The sequence below is a fragment of the Balaenoptera ricei genome, chromosome 11, assembly GCF_028023285.1.
Source record: "Balaenoptera ricei isolate mBalRic1 chromosome 11, mBalRic1.hap2, whole genome shotgun sequence".
Classification (NCBI taxonomy): domain Eukaryota; kingdom Metazoa; phylum Chordata; class Mammalia; order Artiodactyla; family Balaenopteridae; genus Balaenoptera; species Balaenoptera ricei.
Window position 1 is genome coordinate 35456696 of NC_082649.1, and position 17757 is coordinate 35474452.

Below are 17757 nucleotides of genomic sequence, written 5' to 3' on the forward strand. Positions count from 1 at the left end.
GCAGGGGACACGGGTTCGAGCCCTGGTCTGGGAGGATCCCACATGCCGCGGAGCAACTAGGCCCGTGAGCCACAATTACTGAGCCTGCGCATCTGGAGCCTATGCTCCGCAACAGGAGAGGCCGCGATAATGGGAGGCCCACGCACCGCGATGAAGAGTGGCCCCCACTTGCCGCAGCTGGAGAAAGCCCTCGCACGGAAACGGAGACCCAACACAGCCATAAATAAGTAAATAAATAAATAAATAAACCCAAAGTTTAAAAAAAAAAAAATCAGTGTGCCAACATGAGGCCTGATTATTAGCTGACATGACTTTAAACTCATTTCTCGGTGTTTCTCTACACCCAGGGTCAGTCAAAGATGATAAGCTAGAGACCTTAGGCTCTGACATCGTTTTCCAACAGCCTCATAACTAAATTGTCATGCTCTATTTTCAGTGGTTGGCAGACCTTCTCTAAAGAGCCAGAGTAACTATTTTAGGTTTTATATACTATGTACAGTCTCTGTCATATATTCTTGTGTTTGTTTGTTTTTAACAACTCTTTTAAAATGTAAAACTATTCTTGGCTCGTGGACCATACAAAACAAGCTGGAGGACGGGGGTTAGCCTGTAGCCACAGTTGGCTGACTCTTCCTCTGTGTTAATACATGTAATTCCCCCTCAATCCACTGAATGCAGTGGATCACGGGGAGTTGCGTACACCCCCCTTAAACCTGTGCTATCCAGTACGGTGGTCGCCAGCCATGTCACGTGACTACCTGAATTTAATGAAAATTAAAATGTAAAACTCAGTTCCTCAGTCACACTAGCCACGCGTCAAGCGCTCAGCAGCCACTTTTGGACGGTGCACGTACGGAACATTTCCATTATCTCAGGGGGTTCTGTTGGATGATCTTGCTCAAGGCCCATTTGGAGGTGTCTGCGCTTGAGAGAGGGAGCCGAGGTTTCGCTGGTGAGACCCCAAGTAGGAGAGGGATGGGGAAGGAAGAGGAAGACAGGTGAGGGATGGCCAGTGAGACCCCAAGTAGGAGAGGGATGGGGAAGGAAGAGGAAGACAGGTGAGGGATGGCCACTGCTCACATGTTGACGATATTCTTGACGTTGAAGTTCTCCAAGGGAGCCAGGTCAGGATCCATACCCCTCTCATCCTGGAGGACAATCTGCTGGAGGATTCGGTCCAGGAGCTGCCACTGCTGGAAGTTCCGCTTGTCTGAGGGATGACAGGCATCGTATCTTTACTGAGCCCTGGGACCCCCTGGGGCCCTGCCCTAGCGTCACTCCCTGGGGCCAGGCTGGGGAGGTGTGTCCCTCCCCTCCCCTGACAAGCTCCCCTTCTGACTGGGGAGGCAATGAAACTGCTGATAATGAAGACTCATAAATCCTATCATTTCTTGCTGATCTGCAACTGACCTTTTGTGAATGTGTCAACCCTCTAGATATATTTCTCTATTCCCTGAAATGCTTTCTGGCCGTCTTCTTCCCTGTTGGTACCCTGAGTATCCTATGCCTGGGGAATGCAAATTGCTTTTTTACAATTATCTTAAAAAAGCACATTTAAGAAAGTAAATCTGCTCCAAACATTACGCGCTGAATAATGAAGTCGCCAGGGAAAATTTTTTTTAAAAGAAAAGGTTTTAGGATTATCAATGCTATTGTCCTACAGAGGAAGATGAACGGAAACTCATTACAGGTGCACACTGAGAGGGGGTCAGAATGGGCTGAAGAAGTGGCTGTGGAATCCTGGCAGATTTCGTGGTGAAGGTGACCCCGAACTGTGAAGGCAAAGGCACTGTGTGTTGCGCCTGCACAGGGCCCCACGGGCATCCCCTCTAATCGTAGTCTGGCTGGACATGGACTTTCTTTTCATGTGATGGCCATAAGCTCCTCTTCCTTGGTTCTTGATCCAAGTACTTTGTTTCTACTGACCACCAAGGGGAGGTCCAGCAGCATGATCCTGGCCTCAAAGGCAAACCATAATGCCTACAAAGTGGAAGGTCACATCTGCACAGCCCCATTTTGAGGCAGAACAGAGGTACCCATTCACAATGCCCTTGGAGCACTAAACACAGGAAGTCATGCGAGCAGAAGTCAGATTTCCCACGTCTTCCATGAAGACTTTCTAGACTGAGTTTTGGAGAGCTGGCAGCTTCCGGGTCCAGGTCACTGTGTCTGTCCTCCTTTCCATCACTCCACTGACACATGCATTGCAAAGTGGTCATCGTTTTCCATTTCCCTTTCAACCAGGAACACAGGGTAAAGCCCTGTGTTCACAGAAGTAGAATGTGTTTCATCTAAAGCCCTGACCCCAAAGAAACAAAATTCCTTCATATGTACAGACTCACTGAGCCTCAGGTTCATTCACTGTAAACTGGAGATAATAACACACACTCCTTAAGCCATTCTGAGGTTTAGAGACACTACCTTAATAGACCTCGCATCACACCCAGCCCAGAGTTGGCAACAATAAATCGTAGTTGTCACCACCACCTCGATTACCAATACCAACATCGCCACCACTAAAGAGAGTCTGTCTAGGCTGACCATTATGTTGGGCCATGCCAGTTTCCAAATATTCTATTTTATGAAGAGCTTAAATACCAAATGGTGCAGTTATAGCTCATTTCAAATTGCATGCTGGCGTGGCTATTAGTAATTATGTATAACTTATTCAGTCACCGAGCACACCTGGATCCTAAGAGCTTAGCATCTGCTCCTATAGATACTGACATTTGGTATTTGTAAAGTGAGTCAGGAACAAGGGTGGTAGGATGGGAGCCAGCAAGGGCTAGATAGAGGCGTTGATAAAATCTTAAAGAGAAAAAAAAAAAAAAAAAAAAAGGCATGCTCCTTCCACAGCTGTGCTGCTCCCCGCAAGCACAAAACTTCTTTTTGGAACGCCCTGAGAAGAATGATCACAACCCTGCCACGAGCTGGCAGTCAGAGCTGTTGGATTCTTCAGGGATCAAGCTCCCGCTTGTTGGACCGGGACGTTGGCATTGCTCAGGGCTGAGTTCCCCGCTCCTCTGCTGGGGGACATTGCCAAGTCCTGACCCCCAGGAGGAAGGGAAGAGCACGGGCCTGAGTCCCATGGCCTGGCCTCCTGGGAACTGGGGTGCAGAGGGAGACATGGGGAGACTTCCCAACCCCGGGAGCTTCTGATACCTTGTCTCCAGCTGCCCCGGGCCAGGGGCTCAGGCCGGCTGAGGGGGCTACTCACAGGGCATCTGCAGGCAGTGGTGCAGGACAGACAGCAGGCAGGGGTAGGCCTCTGTGTGCTTCAGCTTCCTGTGGATCAGCTCAAACATCTGGGAAGCGCTCTTGGTGTCGATGTGGACCTGAGGGTGTGGAGGGCACAGTGAATGGGGAGGGGGGAGGGGAAGGCAGCAGAGGAAGAGAATGGGGAGGGAGAAGACCCTGCTTTCATCCACTGAACCCCGTCCCGCAGAAGCATTCCTCTCCTGCCTCTGGTCCAGGCTTAAAAAAGAGACGGGCAGAGAAAAGGAGGAGAGAGCTGTGCTAATTGTATAACCCAGGGTTTCCCAACCTCGGCACCACTGGCATCTTGGACTGGATGATTCTTTGCTGTGGGAGGCTGTCCTGTTCACTGTGGGTTGTGCAGCAGCATCCTGGCCCTATATCTACCAGACGTCAGGGGATCCTCCTCGCGCCTGTTGTGACAGCTAAGAATGTCTCTAAACATTGCGGGTGTCCCCAAGGGAAGTAAAATCTCCCCTGGTTGATTCAAACTAAGGGAAGGAAGCAGGGGCCTGGATGATTCAAGGAGCACATGGCATAGGTTCACGGATGCAAATTCCAGACCGACCCTGTCGCTGCGTGACAACAGCAAGCTGCTTGTCCCTGCTAACATCAGTTTCCTTCTCTTTAAATTCAGCGCTTTTTTTAGAATATAGAGGGATGGTGCTTGGCTACTGAAGCATCACCTCAAAGGAGGTCTCCATGTGGATAGGGATTTTATAACACAATATTTAAGCAGCAGACGTGTGGATTTTTCAGGGTTACCAAGACTAAAATGGAAATGATGTTGTTTACCAAGCACGATCAGGTTAGTGATGGGGAAAGGTATCTCAGGAAATTACTGGAAGACACGGAGAAAGTCATCCCAGGGGAGGCATTTGAGAGTAACCATGTGTAAGAATTGTCTCTCTTTCCTTTGGGGGTTGCAGTGGGAGATGCTCTCCCCGGTTAGGGTCTGCTGGTGGTACCTGGCAGAGCCACCATACTGCCAGGGCTCCAGAAGCAGGACCTGGCCGTGGGGGCACCCACCAGGGAACCCAGCCAACAGCGGACCTACAGCACGGCATCTGGGACCCACTGCAGTCGCCCTACCCTTGCAGGCTCCTCACCATGTCAAACCTCCTGGCCAGCTCCAGGTCATCCTCGTTCCGGACCATCTCGAAGAAGTCCAAATGCCTAGACAGGACGGGGGGATAGAGGGAGTAGACATCACCGCCAGGCCAGCCCCGGGTGAGGGTTACAGCCCTTCAAGCCCTCCACTGACTCAATCTGAAGGCTTCATTCAGGTGAGGCCAAGGCAAAGCCAGAAAGAAGCCAGCTGCCTGTATGTCAACACTCTCCTTTATAGAATCCCACGCCCATCCCTCGGGGAGGCCAACCGAGGGTCCTATCACCTTCCATCGGGCTTTCACAAGTTCGGAACTACTGACATTTGGGGCTGGGTCATCCCTGGCTTTGGGAGGTGGGTGTGTGAGTTCCAAGACGTGCACCAGCATCCCTGACCTCTACCCACCAGATGCCAGCAGAATCCCCCACTTTGTGATGACCACAGATGTCTCCAGGAGCTGCCGGATGTCCCCTGGCACCTGCAGTCAAGGACCACTGTCCTACATCTACCTTCCCCAGTGTTCTTTTTTTTTTTATTATTGGAGTATAATTGCTTTACAATGTTGTGTTAGTTTCTGCTGTACAACAAAGTGAATAAGTGAATATATATATATATATACCCCCTCCCTCTTGGACCTCCCTCCCTCCCCGTCCCCCATCCCACCCATCTAGGTCACCACAGAGCACCGAGCTGAGCTCCCTGTGCTATACAGCAGGTTCCCACTAGCTCTCTATTTTACACATGATAGTGCATATATGTCAAACCCAATCTCCCAATTTGTCTCACCCTCCGCTTCCTCCCGTGCCCGCATGTCCGTTCTCTACATCTGGCATCTCTATTCCTGCCCTGCAAACAGTATTGTCCCATGTCCCCACTCAAAGCCAATCTCTCATCTTCTACCCCATCCACTCCTACACGCCACCACAAAAGGACCCATTTTTCTCTCCCTTAAGACCTAACGTAATAAAATAGCCTGTGCGAGTGAGGTGGAACCAGAGGGGCTCACTAGTGACGCACAGGAGCTTCACTGTGCCCTTTGCTCAACAAAGGCCTTGATGGCTTGCTTGCACCTTGGCGGGGAGCATTTCTTGGCTGAGCAGCGGGGCGCTGCGGGACGTTTAACATTCCTGGCTCCCTACAACCCATGCCAGTGGTGCCCCCCACCGGCCAGTTTGAAAACCAAAGAACACCCCTACATGGTTCCAAATTCCCCCCCAGCGGGCAGTACTGCCACAGCGGAGGACTACTGGGTCCACCTGCCTATAACATCAGAGGTCAGACAGGAGGTCAGCAAAGAGGATGGGCAGGGGCATAGGTGATGTGGGACGAGAAGGTGGGGAGCTGCCCACCTCCCGCCCCCCGGAGCTGCTTCTGAATCGACGCTGGGTGCGGCAGGCGGTCTCCAGGGGAACAGAAACCTCTACAGGAGTCCTGACCACCCCCCACCGAGGCACTGTTGCCACAGGTTTGCATGGGGACAGGTGACTAGGGCCTTACTTGTCCAGGATAGCATTCTCGTGCTGCCGGAGTTTGTCAATCACAGGCTGTATCCCCAGCATCAGGAACTCGTACCGTAGATGTAGACGGAACTCCAGATTATCCTGGGGGTCACCAAGGGAGGACCAGACTCACTGGCTGGTCTCGATTTCCACAGGAGTCCCCAGTGGCCCCCTCATTGCCACTCCAGTCCCACCACATCCCCTGCAGCAAACTCATGAGAACTGCTTTGAGTCCCAGAGTTGCAAGAAAGGGTGGGAGGAGACATCCTCTGACCTTGTTATTTACTCCCTTTAGCTCTCCTGCCTCACTTCCTTTAAGTCCTTCACCAGTTTTCTCTAAGTTTTTGGCCTCAGAGAGCAGTGTTGAAGAGTGATACAGAGCACACAGTTTGGAACCAGACATTTCTTGGTTCCAATCCCTACTCTGTCACTTACCGGTTTTGTGACTTTTGCAAAAGTCTTAGTTTCCTCATCAGTTAAATGGGCATGATATTACTTACCTACAGGAATGACATTCATAAGAACTGCTTGATGAGGTATGGTTAGCAACTAACCAGAACAGGTGTCAGCATAAATAGCTAGTACTGACTCAGGTGACATCAGCATCTTAGGGACAGGTAATTCCCCCAATCCACCCCACCCAACTCAGGTCATCAGGACGGGACGCAAAAAAAAAGTATGCTGGCAGAAAAGAGGGAAAAGCAGAGATCATTAAATTGCCCCTTTTGACCTTCAACAAGCTGACCTTGGCTGGGGCATCTGATTGCCCTAGAATTGGGGGAGTTCACCTGCTCTTCAAGTTCTTCTTCGACTGTTGCTATTTTTAAGGTCTGGGAATCCCATTCTGACCCCAAAAGAAGGAAAATCAGAAGTCACACCTGCTAACAGAAGGTGCTAGAAGAGCATGATCAGCCACCCCAGAAATCAGTCCAGAAGCAGGTCTTTAGAAAACTCTAGAAAGAAGGGCCAACACTTGCCCTCCTCCCATAAATGATCCCCACCATCCTAAACAATCATCAGCCAGACAAGCTTGGGGTTTGTCCATGACACACATAATGCATGATGCGACCTAGGCAGGAAGCTCCCCAGGAACCGCTCATGACAGAGAGATTTACGACAAGCTGTGCTTTCTCGGCCCCAAGTGAAGGAGGCAAGAGGTGATACAGATAATCTGAGGACAATGATGGTAGTGCCAGCCACACCGACCCTCTGCCACTTCCCCAGGCAGCACTCACGCCCTCTTCCCCAGGTCCGGAAAGCCAGGGCCCAGCAAGGGCACGGAGAAGATGTCTCACCTCTCCAGCGCCAGCATTGAGGACAGCGTTGATAAAGGACATGATGGCTGTTTTCAGATTCACTTCATCTCGGTATCGGCCCAGACTTCGGTCCAGCTCATTCAGCAGTGTCTGGACGGAAAGGCAGGATGGAAAAAGAGAGGAGGGCTCAGGATCCTATGAGTCCAGCCTCTGTGCCTTTGCTCCTGCCATTCCAATCGCCCAGAATGCCCCATCTGTTCTCTCCACCCAATCTACCCAACTCATCTTGGACCCTCCCTAAAGCTCACCTTTTCCAGGAAGCATCCTTTGCCTCTCTACATCTCAGCCCCAGTCCTACCTTATTGTCCTGTCCACTCAGCCTTGGGGACTTGCTTTATTTTGCTGGGCGATGCTGAAAAGATGCTTTAGCACTTTACAGCTGTTTACAGCTCCTCAGCCCTCCCTATCTGTGGCTCCCATATGTGCAGATTCAAGCAATGCCAGGTTGAAAATATATATATTTTTTAAATTTCAGAAAGTTCCAAAAAGCAAAATTTGAATTTGCTGAACACCAGTCACTGTTTACATAGCACTTATATTGTATTTACAGTTATTTACAGAGCATTTGCATTATATTAGGTCCTATAAGTAATCCAGAGATGATTTAAAGTATACAGAAGGATGTGCATAGGTTATATTCAAATACTGCACTATTTTATATAAGACATTTAAGTATCCACAGATTTTGGTATCCACGAGCGTCCTGGGACTAATTTCCCGAGGATACCGAGAGTAACTGTATTTGCTGCCCAGCTCCTTGATAGCATGGACATTACCTTTTATCTCCTTTGCATCTTCTGCAAAGGGTCAGGGGTCACTTTCTGAACAGAGTAGGTGCTTTAAAATGTTTGATGACAGAATAAACATATAGTCTATAGTGGTGGATAAACCATAATGTTTGTGATAACAGTTCACACCTATTAAGACTTAGTACCAAGACACTATACTTATTGTCTATCTCTTTACCTGGAGCAGGTCAGGGAGAAGAAAAGAGAATAGCATGGCCTGAGTTCCCAGGACTGGTCCCAGTGTCCTTATAGTAGGCACTGGCCCAGGCATAGGGCCTAAAATCTCCATTCCAGCAATGGCATTCGATTCAATATTTCTTGACTGAGCCCCTTTATGAGCCAGGCGCTGGGCTCAGAGATACTGAGCCACAAAAATGAAGCAGACCAATATTCCAGTCTCAAGGAACCCATGGTCTAGTGAGGAGTCCATTTTCCCAGCCAAACCGCCCCTCTCTTAAGGCTCCTCAGCTCTTTTTATATAAGCCCTCCACCAGCCCCGCACCTGGAAGCGCGTCCGCTCGGCTGCGTACACCTGGTAGTGTAGCATGGCCTGCAGCACCTTCTTGTGGCCGCCAGGCACCAGGCACACGGCGCCCAGGATCTCCAGCACGGCCACCTTGGTCTTGCTGTTCTCCGTGCGCAGGCTCTGTGCGATGGTGCTGATGGCCTCGGGCTGTGCCAGCACGTGCGCCCGCCCCTGGGAGTTGTTCATCAGAGCTTTGATGCAGCCGATGAGGGAGGTGTGGATGCGGCTTTCACAGGTGGCGTGGTCCATGCTCCGGAGGAAGTTCAGCAGACAGGTCAAGCCCTCCAGCTCGATGAAGCGGGTCACAAACCTGCCCAGACCAGAGCCATCAGCAAAACAGGTATCCTGCAGTTGCATATTATTCTGTATGCATTTTGCAAATAGCTACCCCCTTACCTGGGTACCGCTGTGTCCCACTGGCAGTAGCCACTTGGTTCAGTTGTAAAGTTTATCTAAAGCACTAAAATCCTATCACCTCACAAGACTCAGATCTTATTTGCATTTTAAATACCATGCATTTGCACGTCGTTGACTGTGGGTTACACAGCTATGAAGGTGTATATGTGAAAGAGATGATCATGATAATTATTAGGATAATTATCATGGCTGTTAAACCTGAAGACTCATCACCAACGAGGATGGGAATTAAGAGAATTACAGTCAGACAACAAGGAGGACTTGCAGACATGGGAGTCATCAGAGTCACTGCATCAAGGGATCAAGGCTGGGGAAGGCACTCTTCAAGGGATCCCTAAGAAAACATTTGAGTGATCTTGAATGTCAGCAAAAACATTAAAAACCCTTTAGTTTAGGGGTTCTTAACCTGGAATCTGTGTTCCCCTAAGGGGTCTATGGCTAACATTCAGGGGTCCATGAACTTGGATGGGAAAAGAAAATTACACTTTTATTTTTGGTAACCTCTACCTGAAATTTAGCATTTCCTTCAATGATGAATGTAGGCAATAAACTATAGTGGCATTAGCAGAATCTGTGACTTTGTCACACAAAGAAATCACAGCTATTTTCATCTCTAATTACAGTTGCTATGGGTATCTCAAAATATCATTTCCACTCATCAGGGCTTCAAAATTATGGTGGTTGCTAGTTCTTATTATTTAAGGCATAAAGAAGTACATTTATTGCTCTCTCACAAATGTTTAAAATTTGGTAACTGTATTTCAATTTAATTGGTTCATTTTTAACTTTATCTATTCCTATCTATTTTATTATTTAAAAACATCACTCTGATAAGCAGTCAATAGGTTTCATCTGGGTGGCAAAGTCATCCATGGCACACACACACACACATATACACACACACACGTACATACACACGCACACACACCGAGGCTTAAAACCCTTGATTCAGTAGAACAATAATTAATGATCTGAGGAAATGTCATAAATGAAGGTGAGGAAAGCACTACATATAATTAGTACATTTGATCCCCAGTGCATTTGTATTTCTACATGATTATAGAAATATGCCTAGAAAAATAGAACGTACTCTTAAATTGTTAAAAACAGGTATTATTTATTTTCTAGTTTACACTTTTATGTATTCCACAAAATGTCCACCATGACTGTGTGTGACTTTTGTAATCAGAATTTTATTATGGGAAAGAAAAATAAATGGAAGTGGGAGATGAAGCTGGCACCCTCCCCTCAGCCCTTCTACTTCCTGACTTCCTCATCCTTCCTGTATCCCCTGCCCATACAGACCCCCACCCCACCCCGCCTGAGCAACAAGCAGGGATTAGGGGGCTCCCGTTCTCCTTGATGCTATTTCCAGGCTGCTGGGTCAACCTAGACCACACACGTGCACGTGTGCGCACACACGCACACACACACACACACACACACACACACAGGAAGATCAGTGTGCTGGTAACAACTGGAGCTCTAGAGAAAGAAAAGAAAAAGGCCTGATTGTGGTGTTTGCCAATTTCCATGGTATAAATACCGCCAGCATAGCTGATTTCAAAGTATCAATGTGTGTCATTGAACGTGGAGCTGGGAAGAGATGCACCGTTTACGTATTCCCACCAGGCACACACAGTGGGTGTAAACTCACTGAGCACACGTAACAGGAAAGAGCATACAGGACAGTAAAATGTAGTCAAATCATCAGGTAATTAAGGAGTGATAAGTTTCAAGTACTTAATTACCTTTGTTTTTGATAGCATTTATTTAATCATGAGTTGATGTAATTTACATTTTCATCACAGCTATGTTTAACAACCAGCTTGCAAAACTGCTGAAAATTTTGAGAGTTGGCTCCCACAAGCCAGAATGAGTTGCCAGGCACAAGAGGAGCCTATGGCTCTGTTGGGCCCTTTCACTATGTGGCCTGGGACGCGGGGAGAGGCTCTTTTCAGCCCTTGAGACGCCCATCCCCCCCTTCCTTGCCTGCTCCCACTCTAGATGGAGAAATCTCATCCAGAGACACCACATCGCCCCCTAGTGGCTGGAGTATTTCTCACCCACACTCACCCCTCTGGCGCGGGGCCCCTCACGTGCGCAGCTCTTTCTTGTGTACCTGTCCGTATGCCCACCACCCCCACCTCCGCATCCTGTTCTGTCTTCCCAATAAAACAAGCACCTGTCTTCAGTTTCTCTTCAGAATCTGAGGTTGATCTCACCTTCCCGTGTTCATCTCCCCTCCCCAACAGGCCCATCCTCTGGCAGCATCCCAGCTCCTCACAGAGGGGGAGTGGGAGCCCGGATGTGAAAGGAGGTGAAGCGAGCTCTAGGGGATGCTGGAGAGTGGAGGTGGCCAAGGGGACTGGGATGGGAACACAGCTCTGCGTGAAGCTTCGGGAAGCTGAGGGGACCGCTGGGTGAGGGGACGTGGAAGGAAGTGAGGGAAGGGGACATCACCTCATGGGCTGTGTCCGGAGGGCTGTCTTCAGGTCTTCCACGACTTGGTTCCTCATCTCCGTCTCCTCCTCATCAAACGCGTACAGACTCTGCATCTGAGGTCAGAGAAGGGGGCAGAGGTCACGCTGGGCTGCCTGTCTCCCGGCTCCCTGCCACTCCCAGCCCGAGTGTGACCCAGGGGCCGCCCTCGCCTCAGGAATGGTGAGGTCTCAGGGAACGGTTTACTAAGACAGAGTGACAGACTCTGAGAAGAGCCATTCCCAGGCCTCACTTTCCTCATCTGTAAAATGGGGAGAATGATCAGCCCAGACTATTTCCCAAGGCTGCGTGATGTATACATAATAAATGTTTCAATGGTTTGGGGGGCTCTGAAGTCACACAGGGGAGGGAGGGATGAGGATAAAATCTTGAGAATAACTGGAAAGCTGCTGATCCCCAGAGGGGGTGGGCTGTGGGGTGCAGGGGAAGATGATGACCACTCTCCCCAGAGCCTTTCCAGGCAGGGCCGGGGCAGGACAGGGGGCGAGGCTCACCGCGGCCATGGAGTTGATGCGGTCGATGTAATAGTCAGGCCAGCTGGTCGCCAGCTTGTTGGGATCCTCCTGTTCCTGGAACAAGATGAAGGACTGGATGGACCACCACCCCCGCCCCCCACAAGACAGGCCCACAGTCTGAGATCCTGAGCTTCGTCCCGGGTCAGCATTCAGATTCATCTCCCAGCCCAGCCTAGACGGGGTGACTTTGAGGAAGTTACAAAATCTCCCCAGGCTTCCATTTCTTCCTTGGCAAAAGGCAGATCGCGGACATCCAACCTCAGGACCAGCCAGTGACGTGGGCAGAAACCACGCAGGTGTATACACTTTCAAACAATATATACAATTAAAGATAAATTCTTTTTTTTCCCCTGTTACATTTGTTCTGACTCTATTTAATAAAATACAATTTTAAGTCTGTTGAATCTAATGAAAATGTGTGCTTATATTTTGTACATCTCCTTTTTCAAATTTTATTTTTTTTCTGATAATATCATTCCCATTGTATTTTACAAAAGTATTGGTCGGTGACAGTTTGGACCTTTAAAAACTTGGTCTTTTCTCTCAGACAGTTTGGGAAGCACTGATTGACATAAAGCATTTGGTGCAGCGCCTGGCACCTAGTAGGTACTCAGTAAACTGTAACTTTAAAAAAGGAGGGAAAGAGACACACCCAAGGCCCTGGGTTTGGAAAGAGGAAGGGTCTGTGCAGCTGGGGGGCAGAGCCCAGATGAGACCTGGCCCTCAGGTCCCAAGAGAAAGCCTCAAGTCCTCCCCAAGTGTGGGCAGGAATGAAGGGAGCTGGACAAGCACTGATGCTGACTGAAAATCCAGTCCTCTCCTCCGGCCAGTGGATCTGCTTCTGGGCATTACACACACCCTCCTCCTTCCTGCCCCTGTCCCTGTTTCATTTGGATGTTCCCTCTCATCTGCTTTCTGCCAATTTCCTGCTTTCAAATTAGCATGAACATTTACTTCCTCCAGAACCTTCCTGATGAACCACCTGCCTGCCAGCTGGCCTGGACTTTGCCCTGCATCCCTCAGCCTCATCCACTCTGGCTTCATGATTTTGTTTCTTAAAATCCAAATTTTAGATCAGTGAGAAACCTGCCTTGACCTTGTGACTTCACGTGGATATATATGACCGAAGTCCCCAAATTCTAGCTTCCGCCTTAGAGAGGAGATCACAGAACACAAACGAACGTATCATGAAACACATACCTTCCTGCCTTCACTGGCTCCCCGTTTAGCCATTTCATATGCCTTTAATGAGCACCTACTACATGCCAATCACTGCACTGAACCCTGAAAGTACTGAACAAAAAGTCATACACATAGTAGTCTGTCTTGTGCCAGAGGCAGGGTGACCGGTGCTCTATGGTAGGACTGTCCATTTGTGGGCCATGGAAACGCAGGGTGGGGGGCATCTAACACAGAAGGCTCATGCAGGGGCTGGGGTAGGGGGTCTGAGAAGACTGGGCTGAGTTACTCAAGATTACTGAAGCTAAGAAAGGGGGAGGGTGTTAGAGACAAGAGGAAGTACCATGTGGAAAGAGAGGGCAGTGTGAAAGTGTGTGGGGAGATGACACACAACTTGGTTTGGAAGGTGGTGAGAGACGTCCTTACCTTTTAGTGCATTTTTTAGTTTAGCTGCATAAGGGATCAACGTCAGGGACCCCCAGAGTAAATCAGTTTGGAAAGTGGAGAACCACGAGATAGGATGAGTTACTCCTGAAATTAATTTTCTCCTCCCTCCCTCCCTCCCTTCCATGACTTGAGCTTTTTAAAGACCTGCTTTCCTCACAATGAGATTCCTAAACACAGAGCACAGTATTCTGCAGGTGCTTAATACATGCACATTGAGTTTACTAGACAGTGGTTTGCAGTGCGTGCAGGTTCTCAGACCCTGGCAGGCCTGCATTCCAGCATCATTGCAGCACTTGCCATGACTGGCTGGTGAGTTTGCGTGAAGGCCTCTCTAGGCCTTCCTTGCCTCCTATTTAGAAAAAAAGACTACATTGGGTTGCTCCTCAGTTCCTTCCAACTCTAGAATAGTGACCAATTTTATAAGCTCGGTCTGGCCCAGTATGGAGCCCAGGATGGAACAAATATCCTGAGCGAGAAGAATTATAAAAGAGCCAGGAATGGGCTTTAAGGAGCACGAAGGAGAAACAGCCCCAAGCCATCCCAAACCTGCCCGTCTTCTCCCAGGAGGGAGACTTCCGAGCCTCAGGTGCAGGAAGAACTAGGTCTTAGCTCCCAAACACCTATACACTCTTGAGGTCAAGCGAACAAGCTGCAAGCCTGAGAAACGAGAGGGTGGAGGGGTGGGGAGGAAGGTGGGCCAAGAAAAGAAAAATAGAGTGAAAGAAACAGGCTCAAATAGAAAGGAGGCAAGAGAGACGTCGAGAGAAAGAGATGAAGGAAAGAGACATAGAGATGGAGGAAGAGAGCAGAAAGCACAGCCGCTGGGAAAGCAGAGGGGAGGAGACAAAACCCAATTAAGCCCTGACTGCGGCCCGGCACATCCTTCTAGGGAGGACCGCAATCAGGGGACTGACATCTTTTAATGAAGGAGAGGAGGAAAGGGAGGAAAGGGTGGAGAGAGTGGAGACCAGTGTGTGTCCCTGATGTGTATGCTGCCCTGGGACAAGGACACAGCCTGGGATGGTGGGGTGGGGGCTAAAGATCCAGAAGAGACCACTCACTTCCCCCAAATGGAGTTCTTCCAACAGAGCTGCCCCCAGGTATGGCCCAGGGCGCACACCTTCCCCGCATACGCACAGACACAAGAAAGGAATCTAGACTTTTTTTTTTGGGCCGTGCAGCTTGTGGGATCTTAGTTCCCTGACCAGGGATCGAACCCGGGCCCATGGCAGTGAAAGCGCGGAGTCCTAACCACTGGACCACCAGGGAATTCCCTAGACCTGTTATCGTACAGCTCCCTTACCCAGCACCAACTCCTGGAACCCAGTGGGCACCTGCTTACAGGATTTTTGAAAAACAGAATCCTATGTCCCTGAGTGTAAGCTCCATGACAGCAGGGATTATTTTTGTCCTGATTTAGTCACTGTCACTCCTCCAACACCTAGAACAGGACAGGTGTACAATAAATACTGGTTAAATGAACGAGCAAGCATGGAGGCAAGGGCTGCCCGCGCTGTGGACCCTGAGTGACAGCAGAGGGGAATCAGAGAGGGCACCTTCTTCTTGCTGCAGTAGATCTGCCATTTCTTCTCAGGCGGCAGCGCAAACACAGCCTCCCGGTTTTTGTCGGTGAGATCCAATTCATCCTGCAAAGACAACAAGAAATACGTCTGAAACCCAGACACGGTTGACCTTCGAATATTCAGCCCTACAGGAAATTACAGTTCCCTCGAATTCCCTCAAAGCCCTCAGCCTGCTGTCTTCCTCCAAAGAGCATCAAAGATATGATAGGGCAATTCTTTTTCTAGAAGTTCAGCCCCATCCTCCCATCTCCTTGCAGCAAGCCCTTGAGCTTCCATCCAAGCATCTTTCACTTCCTGTCCCCATCCCTGGCTCCTCCTATCCAGGCCCCCTGTTCCCTGCCCATCTCCTGCATTGCTTTGCTAGCTCCTGGTCCTCTTGCCTGGAGTTTCCTGTCTTCCTTCCTTGTCCTTCTTAAGCTTGTCAACACCACAAATCAAGGCTTGACAAAGAAAGAAATCAGTCTACTGATCCAGTTTTTGCCCTCACCCTTCAAGTCTCTGTGCCCTTTGAGTGTCTCCCCCAGAAAGTCTCTGGCTCCCCCAACCTCAGCATGGGTCCCAGCACAACCGAGGAGACCTGGTAAAGATGAAGAGCTGAGCAACTCTCTGGGCAACAAGGGCACGCCATGCCGCGGGAGGTCTGCTGCCCAAGGAGGTGTGCCTGCCAGGGACAGCCCTCCGGCTGCACCACCACCAAGACGAGGCCGTGCACACGCAGGCTGGGCTCCAGCAGCTGGTCCACGCTTCCCCAGGAGCAGGACAGGGCAGTTTCTGACGTCATCAAATTTAGAGTAACTCTATAGGTAGTTTGAGATGATTTTATAGGTTTGGCTGCGCTGAATGGCCCCTAAAAAAGTTCTCTTATTGAAAATTCTTCTCCTGTGATTCATCAGTTATGCAGGGGCTCATCAAAAAAAATAGTTAATGGGCCATGGGAACATAATGTGCTTTTCAGCTCAATTCTTGTAAGGTTTTTTTTTAAAAAAAAATAAAAGCAAAACTTACATTAAGACAAAAAAAAGCATAGTATTACTAATCTTTATATTTTCTAAAGTGATAGTGAAAGTAATATCTAAGAAGGTACAAGGGTCTTAAATATCAATAGCTATACTGTTTGTCCTTTACTTTTATTCAACGAGAACATTTTAGACTTTCCTTCACATAGATCAGAACTGTCCAATAGGAATATAATGTGAGACACATGTATTTAAAAAAATGTTCTGGTCACATTAAAAAATTAAGAAGGAGTAGTTGAACTTAATTTTAATAATACGCTGTATTTAACCCAAAATATCTAAAATATGGTCATTTCAAAATATAATCAATGTAAAAAAAAAAAAAAAGGATCAATGAGGTATTTTACATTCTTTTTTTCAAACTAAGTCATCAAAATCTGGTGTGGATTTCCCATTACAGCTCATGCTGGTTCAGACCAGCCACGTTTCAAGTGTCAGCAGCCCCACGTGACCAGTGGCTGCCATCCTCAACGGCACATTCAAAGAGAACTTGAAACTATGCCCATCGGGTCACCTGCCTTTCGAACTAAAGACTCCAGCAGATCTAATGCTAAAGGAAGGTTCTTCCCTAGAACCACTCTCTTCATATCCCAGGAATGTCCCCAGACCCTGCTCAAGGTTTCTGAAGCATTTCCTTTCCATGGTCAGAATCAGAAATAAAAGAAAAAGACAGGGCTTCCCTGGTGGCGCAGTGGTTAAGAATCTGCCTGCCAATGCAGGGGACACGGGTTCGAGCCCTGGTCTGGGAAGATCCCACATGCCGCGGAGCAGCTGAGCCCGTGAGCCACAATTACTGAGCCTGCGCGTCTGGAACCTGTGCTCCGCAACAAGAGAGGCCGCGATAGTGAGAGGCCCACGCACCGTGATGAAGAGTGGCCCCCACTTGCCACAACTAGAGAAAGCCCTCGCACAGAAACGAAGACCCAACACAGTCATAAATAAATAAATTAAAAAAAAAAAAAAAAAGACTTACTGCCTGTTAAAAATAAATAAATAAAAATTGTTAAAAAAAAGAAAAAGCTCAAGAAAAACCTTGAGTTTAAAAAAAAAAAAAAAAAAGAAAAAGACAGAGTTCTGTGCACCTGACATTGCCCAGCACAAACTGCATCTCTTCTACTTTTGCTTATGCAGTTAGTTCCACCCGGCCTGCCCTCCTGGCCCACCCACCCTGTGGACCCTGGTCTAATTCCCGAGCTCAAAGTTACCATCTTCCCGCAAGCCTTCCACAGCCCCTCCCAGGTAAGAACACCTCTCCCTTCCTGAACTCCAGAGCAGTTATGTTCAACCTTGTATTCTGGCTACGTACACACTTGTCTTTTCTCACCAGTGGTCTCTGTCACTAAATCGAAGGACCCTTCTTGGCGATTTGGCTCAGCCCAGGTAGCCCAGGACTCTGCGGACCATCCACTCCTTACTGAGTCTCTCTTCCTTGGTTTCCTGGACAACCACACTCTTGGGCAGTCCCTCCTGCTTCACTCTATGTTCCTCTTGGGACCCCCGACTTCTCCTCTCTCCTACCATACAACGTTGAAGTCCCAAAGGGCACCATCCTGGGTCCTCTCCTCCCCTCCATGCTTCCCCGGGTGAAGCCTTCGTAGCCATTCCC

At 48.9% G+C, this 17757-nt stretch overlaps 1 protein-coding gene across 6 annotated transcripts in view; it reads right to left on the minus strand.

Moving 5' to 3' along the window:
• The window catches only part of DAAM2 (dishevelled associated activator of morphogenesis 2), a 112542-nt gene that overhangs the window by 26035 nt on the left and 68750 nt on the right, over positions 1-17757 (minus strand). For all 6 annotated transcript variants that reach the window (XM_059938749.1, XM_059938754.1, XM_059938748.1 and 3 more), the window contains exons 3-11: positions 15109-15198; positions 11906-11980; positions 11373-11467; positions 8469-8802; positions 7158-7268; positions 5861-5964; positions 4365-4431; positions 3218-3335; positions 1081-1210 (exon numbers count right to left, since the gene is read on the minus strand). In XM_059938749.1, the coding sequence (XP_059794732.1) occupies positions 1081-1210; positions 3218-3335; positions 4365-4431; positions 5861-5964; positions 7158-7268; positions 8469-8802; positions 11373-11467; positions 11906-11980; positions 15109-15198 (1124 nt within the window). The remainder of the gene's footprint in view (positions 1-1080; positions 1211-3217; positions 3336-4364; positions 4432-5860; positions 5965-7157; positions 7269-8468; positions 8803-11372; positions 11468-11905; positions 11981-15108; positions 15199-17757) is intronic.